At 32.0% G+C, this 9,129-nt stretch overlaps 1 protein-coding gene across 1 annotated transcript; it reads right to left on the bottom strand.

Annotated features, from left to right (window-relative positions):
• Positions 1-5,779: 5,779 nt before the first annotated feature.
• LOC106797972 (AT-hook motif nuclear-localized protein 19) lies at positions 5,780-8,884 on the bottom strand. The gene is made up of 2 exons (XM_041013513.1): positions 8,769-8,884; positions 5,780-6,410 (listed from the first exon to the last, which is right to left on the bottom strand). The coding sequence occupies exons 1-2, from the start codon at positions 8,882-8,884 to the stop codon at positions 5,780-5,782; spliced, it is 747 nt and encodes a 248-aa protein (XP_040869447.1).
• Positions 8,885-9,129: the final 245 nt, after the last annotated feature.

Genomic DNA, 9,129 nt, shown 5'->3' with positions numbered 1-9,129 from the left:
TGTTTTCTAGAAAAATTGTGATAGGTTTGATTATTTTTTAAAAAAATATTCATTTTATTTTAGTGTCTTAGATAGTCTCATTTTATTTAATAAAAACAAATATTAAAAGTAAACTCAAATAGTCCAAACCAAATCATACATCAATTAATACCAATAAATATCTTGTAAATGATCTACAATATCAAGTAGTGCTCAATTCATTATATTTAAATTGTAAAAAGTGTTATGTCCATTCCTTGTGATTTGTTGTAATCTTTTCCATTTTAAATTGTGTTTCATCATTAAACCACTACAACAAACATAAAATAAACACAAGTTGATCACATTAAATAATAAAAAATATAATAATTAAAAAGAGTTATGCATTTCCAATTTATAGTATGAAGATAAACTTTGCTAGCAAATACTAATATATACTTACAGAAAGAATGCAATAATATGTTATCACGAAAGAACATAAAAAATTAGAACACAACGGCTAGAATTATGTTAATGCACTCCATTAATAATATGCAACATGAATAACATGCATAGTTGAATAACAAAACGGGGGGAGATGAGACTGTTATTTTCTAGAAAAAATATAGTCTATAAAATCATGAGCTGCAAATCTCCAGATGAGTATGGACTATTTCTTTCCAAAATGAGCTAAAAATATTCATAAGCATTACAATATCAAGCCTTACAGTTTACGACACATAATCTCGTGCACTTGAACATTAACAAAGGAAGTTAGAATGACCAAAGCTGACATACCAATAGGCATCTCCATTTTGGTCCAAGCCATCTAACAAGAATAACATCACTAATATTAGTAATTAATCCTGTGCATCTAACAATAGAAGTTAGACCCAGATAAGTTATTGATAGGTAATCAATATAGTAGGAACAAGCATGATAATTGACAAACCTTTGCTCTGCCACAACTTAAGTCTCAAAATGTATCATGAACCTCATTCCAAGTAAATAAGAATAGTCAAGGCTCTTTAAGAATTTGTGAATAAGTATGATGGATTCCAAAGAGCTGAACCTACAAAGGAACTTCAATGCAATTTGTTTTCTTGTATTAAACCAAATCTCATGCTAAGCACCTTAAAACAGAAGAGTCACGTGAAATGGGAAATTTTCAATTAGACATTATAAACTAATCATCTTTCCGAATTTAGAATCCTATCCCCATCTTATACAAACAAACAAAACTCCATAATAATTATGCACATGAACTGACAAATTTATAGATATATTAGTATGTTTAATGTTAGCAAGTGAAATACCCCCATATATGTAACAAAACCTATATTCCAAGTAATGAAGATCCTTTGCCACAAGCTCTTTGTGAATGTCTCTGTGGATTGTAATCCTAAAAGTAACAATAGATAATAAATTCAAAATGCTACAACAAAAATATCCAAAGCATACTTCCAAGAGCCTGATATCATGGACAGACACATTTCGAAGCACTTACAAGATCAGGCTTGTCTTTTGAGTATTAAATTAGGGTAAAGCAAATTAGAACAGACGACAAAACACTAGAACACAATTGCTATGATGAGAAATCAATGCATCATAATTCATACTAGGGGAGGAAAGAAATATTCAGCTACTCAATAGGGCACCCCGAATCCACCATGAGCGCTATTGTTTGAGTTGTGAGAGTCTTGCAGAACATATGGGGAGTTGTTCATTTCACAATAGCTTCAATTTCCTCTTTTTCCCCACCAACAACAATTTCCCTTTCCCACAAGCTTTGTTCCTCTTGCTATAATCAAGTCCAAGTTCAAGAAAAATACACACTTCATGCACTTAATACCCCTCTTTCAACTCCTCTTAATCCGTACAAAAAAATAACAATAAGAGACTTTTCTGTGGATCTATTTCTCCGAAATAACATAATATTGAAAGGACTAGTAACATGGATATAGAAAGAAAAGAAAATTGAGTTAACCACATAGTCCACTTTATGTCTCCTTTGTAGAAAAGAGAAATAATAATTGATGATATTAAGTGAATTGTTTAAAGAGATAGATAAAATAAAAATGTGATTAGCATTAATTAATATAGGTGTTTTGATTGTTGAGGTATCCAAAAATAGTTGAAGGTTTTATTGGTTTGCGAAAAGCACAAAAGTAATTTGGAAATGCATACTATCATCCAATTTTAATTCAATAGATTTGATTTGCCTAAACTTTACAAACTTGGTAGCATGTTCAAAGTTTCTTATTCAAACACTACTTTACACATGTGTAGTACATAAGTTTTCTACAATTAGAACAGTGGAAATATAAATAAATGTTCAATTGAAAGAATATCCACTAGTTGTTTACTAAAAGGAGGAAAGATGGAAAACTACTAACTATAAAATATCTTTTATTGTAAACCAGAGGATCTTTCCATTGTTGTGATCTAAAGCCCATGCATAACTACTTTTCTGAACTACAACAACTATATCTTTCTTGGTTCGATTTATTTATGTCCTCAACATCATTGGTGCATCACAAAAATCAACATCTGGCTAGAGACCTTGGGGAGGACAATTAGGAGTTGAAGTATTTCTACATGGATAAGTTGAGATATTATGTACAAGCCTCCTAGCGGAACCAAAGGGAATTATTACAACAATTATATATTCATTCCAATTTTACAGCATAGGAACACATTCATTTATTAGAGGGCAATTCAAAAAGAGTGACAAGGAGGGCACGAGCACAAGAGGCCCTAGGGTTCAAAGTAAGGATGAGTGAGTAAGTGAGGAAGATGAGTGTGGGTGAGTTGAAAAATATCATATACCATGATGGTTTTTTAAAAATGTCATTGAACTCTATCTTCCACGACGGTTTTATAATTGTTACCCATACCCATTTATTTAAAAAATTGCCAATGTGCTTTCATCAAAAGACACTTTTTGTAGTAGTGTAGTGTTCCTTTTTTTTAAAAGCGAATTTCCAAAACACACACTGCTTGAAGAGTCTAATGACAACCTTCTAAGATGGTTTTTACAAACTGTCTTAGAACGATAGTCTTCTAAGAGGGTTTTCAATAAATCATCGTAGACTGATTGTATTTATTTACAAAAATCCCACCACATTTCTTTCTAAGACGGTTTTTTGACAACCGTTTTAAATATGCCTCATAAAAAGTATTTTTTTAGTAGTGACAGAACATTCTATATTATTATGAAAAAAATAATTTACAAGTTAATTCTTCAAATGTAATCACTAGGTAAAAGCATCACTTGGTTATGCTCTGACCCGAGTAGCATGGGGCATGTGGAATCCCATGTGAATCAGCAAGGGTGAATGACTATTCTGAGATCGAACAAGAAAAGTTGAATTTAATTCATTCAATTTATATGACTTTGAAACAATTAGAAAATTATAAAAATAAAGTACAGTTGTTACAAATGGGTCACTCGGGTGATAAACGAGTATGTTTGCATTGCATTTACTTATTCAAAGTGACTTAGATAGATTTTTTCTGTCGATAACCTCAAACCAATCAATCAAATATTGATTAATATGTAATCAATTGAACATTACTTGAAAATGACTATTTTGCTAAAAAATGAAATATTCCAAATGTTCCTGGATATTTAATTATATGATAATTTGAAATAATCACACTAAAAAAAGTTAATATATTATTATTATTATTATTGTTGATGTGAAATAAATATTTTTCATAAAAACATATAATTAAAGTAATAATATTTGAAATATTAATAAACTCAATGTCAAAAAATCATATAACAGATTAAAAAAACAAAATTCAACAATCTTAAATGAGGCATCAAAGCATTACAAGTGGAATTTAACTTTTATACATTGTCACAATAAACTATTTTTACATTAATAATAAATTAAAAATTATAACTAAATCTATTTTTTTAAAATTATTATAATTTTTAATATGTATTACAACGGTCAAGAGTCTTATTATACATAAGTATCTATAAATTATAGTCTTAAATATATTTTTCCTACCTATAATAAAGAAATGATATGACATATACTAAAATCAAACATAAAAAACATTCCAAGTAGTATTTTTTAAGTGAAGTTTAGGTTGTAAAATAAAAATGAATATTATAGGTAAGAACAAACATATATTTAAGCCTAAATTATATAATTAGATGATAATGTCATAATTTTATCCAATATCAGTATATTCTGGTTAAATTCTCACAATTATATAAATTATCTAATTGGAAAATATGTAAAACTCAATTTTCAAATGGTAACATAATTTAATGTAAATTTATATTTAAAATAAATTTAAATGCATGTTTGAATCACATTGAATGGGTTTGTGTTAAACGTATGAACATTAGTTTTATTAAATTTTAAACCAATTTAATTAATTAACTGATAAGAAAAACAATTTAGTTCAACTATGTCTGACTCTTTGACCAGCAAAAACATGCTTGACTATGTGGAAAGTCATCTCAATCAAATATTTTTAAAGGTTGATTGACCATAGTCCAAACTGCCTGGTTGTTTTAGAAACATCTATCAAACAGCTTTGAGACATACTTTAATGTAGGCCAACACACGGTTGAAAATGCTAGTCAAAGAAGTATGGTCAATGCCACGTAAAAAATGAGTAATCTGTTGACCATATTTGTAATTAAATAATGAAAATATTTAGAGAGTTTCATTAAGAGTTATCTTGTAGAAATTTAATACATCAGTTATTATAGGTAAGATTTATAACAAAAAATTATTATTATTATATATAATATAAATATAACATTGATAAATAATATAAAAATTTCATCCTAAAAATACATAAAAATTAAATGTACTATAATTTAATAACGAAAAAGAGAAGGAGGATTTTCCATGCATTATTCATAATGGAATAATGAAAGCAACTTGAATTGAACATAGTCTAGTCCAATGAGCCATTTGTGGCCCGTTCCTTCAAAGCACCATCCACCATTGACTAAGCTTCTTAATTTATCTTTCATTGTCTTCATCCTCAACATTGGAGATCATAAATCAAAGATCTCTCGACAACGAAGCAAAAGAAAGAAACACACCCTGTTATGCTATGGAATTCCATAACCACTCCCTGGCACACATTATCATTGGCTACATTAGACACACACAACGAAAACTACAATTTCCACTTAACATGATAATAAACACACCTCAACAATACAATAACTCATTTTGTCTATCCTTCTTGTTACATTATATGATTTATCATATTATGATGTCTCACCCTTCTGTTTCTTTATCTTTCATTGTGTTGATTAGAATTTATTGTCAACAATACAATATTCATTTCCACTACTAAATCTATCTATTCCATCTACAATAATTCCAAAAACCATCATGCACTGCCACAAAAGATATTTGGTTTTACATGAACTTGCAATTCTCTCAAAGGAACAAATCGCATGAACGGAAAAATAAAATTGATTTGAAAAAAAGAAAGAGGAATTGATTAATTGAAGAGTTTCATTTAAAATGGATAAGTTGAAACAAGTATGTATGTTGAACATATTTTTTCACCCAACAAAAAGCATCAGCAAGTAGAGTGTCGTGGAGGGCCATCCTCTTATTTTACCCCCATGACACAATGTAACAACTAACACACTTCCAACAAGACCCAAAACCTAAACAAAAAACCACAAAAAAATTGACACATTTAGAGAGATAGATCTTCATTTATTTGCTGTGTTCTTGCTCTCATGTTGTAACTTTCACATCATTCACCACCCATGGACTCCAATCCATAACTAATCATGTTGAACCACAACAACTCATTATTCCCATTAAAAGCTATAGTTATTGTTATAATTGTTGTTGTTATCATTGTCACCCGTGTCCCTTTCTTTGTCTCTAGAAGCATACTTGTACATCACAGGGTTCTTGAAGGTGCAAATTGTAAGGCTGACATCATTATCGGCAATGACTCTACCACCAATGGCACCGCCAAAGACTTGCCCTTGAGAGGTGGAAAAGCTGATCCCAAATGATAAGGGAGGGGCAGGGGTGGCTCCAGGGTGAAGGGCGTAGTGGTTGTTGTACAAGTATGAGCCATTGAGGGAGAGCAAGGTGAAGGGCCCGCGAAGTGTGAGGGCATCAACACCATGCGAAGAGTTGTTGAGGGTTACTCCGGTGATCGTTCCAGAGGCACTAAGGACAGTGAGGCTAACATGGCCTCGATGAGCAACATCAAGAATGGACTCAATGATATCGCTGCTCGGGGTCACATTGACAATGATGACCTTCATGCAGGGTTCCACAGGTTGGGCCACCAGGAAGGGGGTGATCTTGGGCTTGTTCTTGGAGCCTGCGGGCCTGCCATGTGGCTTCTTGGTGGGTGGGTTTGTAAGAGGGAGATTCTCTAGTGGTTGGTTTGTAGCTGGTGATGGTGGACAACGAGGGCACTGGGAGGAGGAGCTAGTGTGGGTTGAGCCAAGAGGATGTCAAGTCTAAGTCGAAGGAGACGGAGTTCTGAGAGGTTGAGATTGCCATGGAATTGTTGGTCATTACGACAAAGAAGGGAATGAAATAAGAGGAGGTAGAAAATGTAATAGATGTTTTAAATGTTTCAAGAGGTATGGAGTGAAAGAAAAGAAAAAGGTAAAATGGTTTGGGTGAGAGAGAGTTAGATGGAGCAAGATCCAATAGCCTTGGTTTTAATGGTGTGAAGTTTTGTTTGTGAAGGAATTTATAGTGTGGTACTGGAGTGGCTTCTATGAATTTTTTTTCAGTAAACAAGAATCAAGGGGCTTTCTGAGGTAGGTAATGTGAGCGGTTTTTGAAAGTGGGGCTCTTTTATGCACAATGCAACAAAAGTTTTTAAAGTCTCATGAAATTTATTTATAAAAGGTAATATAATTTAAAGTTAGGATTATAGTCAAAGAATTTAAAATCATTTATTGAAATATATTACAAAAACTACTTCAAATAAAGGAAGAAATATTTATTGGTATATATTATTTTTAACGTATTATTTAATCAAGTCAAAGTCATGTTAGACATATTTATCATTACTTAGCACATAGATTAGTTAGTCTGAAATTTTTTCATCATAATCAATGATCTCGAGTTCAATTGATGGAAAAGCAATCTCTACATAGAGAGATATTGCTAATAGTGATTCTACATAACTTAAGTAAGGCGCCTCCTTTGAAGGATAACATGCAATCTCTACAAAAAAAAAAAAAACATATCTAAGCCCAAAAATGTTATACGTGTTAGTTCAAAAATAAAGCTCAATGAGATATATGCTATTATGTGAATTTTATTCAACAAAAATATATTTAAAAATATGTGTCATGAGAATTGAGTTCAATGAAATATTGTTGTTATTTGAATTTTATTTGGATTTAATTCAATAATAAATTAAAATGAGTGTAAATAAAAATAAGTAGAATTTGTATTAATTAAACTTTTCTAATTGCATCACGAAAAAGGTGTGATGAGAAAAATACTGATATAATAGTTGAGCTTGTTAAATAGAATTTTTTATATAATTTCGATTTATTTTCATCTCATTTATCTACAAGATTAATAATTAAAATTTATTAGTAAAGTTCTCTACTTGGGAATAATTTTATAAATCTTAACACCTAAAAATTTAGCCATTGGAGCAACAGCTAAAAACCACGGATTTCACCTCTTCCAAATATGATTGAGTTGTTAGCAGGATATTATCATCAATACTAACTAGATTAGGAATAGTCTTCGCAATGAGGTCATTCGATTGCATTATATGCTGCATACAACTTCTTCAAAGAAGTGAAAAACAAGCTCTTCTAGTTTTGCCTAAGACTGGATTAACATCCCATCTTTCTTCATTGCATTCATATTCTTAGTAGCCCTTCTCACCTTAGTTACTTAATGAAAAAATGTAGTGTTATGGTCCCTTTGCTATGCCAATGAAGCCTAGCTTTATCCTTCCAAAACTATTCTTGGACTACTAATGCATTTTGAAGTTCAATTCCTGCCTTTGTTTCAAGCAAATGAAGTTCCTCCTAGAGATACATAGGGTTTAAGTTCATTCTTTAAACCTCTAAGTTTTTGCCCTAAGACATACATAGGACATCCATATATACGAGAACTCCAAACTTTAGAAATAAGTCTTCTACAATCTGGATTATTAATCCACATCTTGTGAAATTTAAAAGAAGAGGCGAGAGAAGTTAGCCTATGTTTAAGGTCAAGAAGTAAAGGATAATGGTCAGTTCTTACCTTCATTAGTGTGCTACAATTAATAGAGTTCCAAAAATTGAATGCCTCATCATTACCCAACGATCTGTCCAGCCTCACTGAAATATATTGACTGCCTTTCTTCCCATTTGACAAAGTGAATTCAGCACCTAAGGTAGTTATGTGAACTAAGCCACAACTATCTAACCAACATCTGAATTCTTGACACTAGGCCAAGAAAGGATAGCACCCATCATTCTTCTCATGAGCCCCAACAATTGTATTAAAGTCACTGTTGTAACACCATGGTTCAGGATTCCAGCTTGATTGTTAAGGGTCTTGATTTTTCTAATCTTCTAAAATGTGGCTTTGTTCTCCCCCTACACAGCTATGCCCATTCTTCCTAACATAGCTTGGACCTTCCCTAGCAAGGGCATTGTCTTGCAAAATGATCTCTTTATTTTTCTCTTTGGAGGACATGAACCTCTTTCTTCCTTGCTCCGATTACAGAACATTGTTTGATTCCTTTGATTTCTTTTTGCACTCTGTAGGAGAATGACTTTCATTGTGGAAGCAAGAAAAAACGAAGGGAGTCTTTCTTACTCGATACCCACATAGAAGGCATATCCTTTCCTTTCCACTAAGATTGTCCTTAGTTTTCTATCAAGGTCCACATCTACAAAAATCCAAGCATAGCGTCCAAATGCACGACTATTCATTGCATCATCTGTGTAGAGGGGATCCCAACACCTATTGCGATGGAGAATAGGATAGCTTGTCTCTATACTTTTGTGGTAACCCTAGAATTCAAATACAACACTGGGTACTGGTTTGTTTCACCAAATTAGGGTTAAAGTTCGGGGTTCAGTTGAAAAGCCTCAGAGTGCTAGGGTTTAGGTTCCAAATCCCTACCACCACACCTTACGTAAATCTTGAACTAAGGAGAAAGAAGAAATGCAATAGC

The sequence above is a fragment of the Glycine max genome, chromosome 20 (genome assembly GCF_000004515.6).
Source record: "Glycine max cultivar Williams 82 chromosome 20, Glycine_max_v4.0, whole genome shotgun sequence".
NCBI classification, from domain to species: Eukaryota; Viridiplantae; Streptophyta; class Magnoliopsida; order Fabales; family Fabaceae; genus Glycine; species Glycine max.
This window is presented reverse-complemented; position numbering and strand designations above follow the sequence as displayed.

Excerpts from the sequence above, each read along its gene's own strand:
- LOC106797972 (XM_041013513.1), bottom strand. The coding sequence starts at position 8,884 with ATGAATAGTCGTGCATTTGGACGCTATGCTTGGATTTTTGTAGATGTG. Across the intron at positions 6,411-8,768 it reads GCCTTCTATGTGGGTATCGA|CTCCTCCTCCCAGTGCCCTC; the intron begins GTAAGAAAGACT and ends AACCCACACTAG.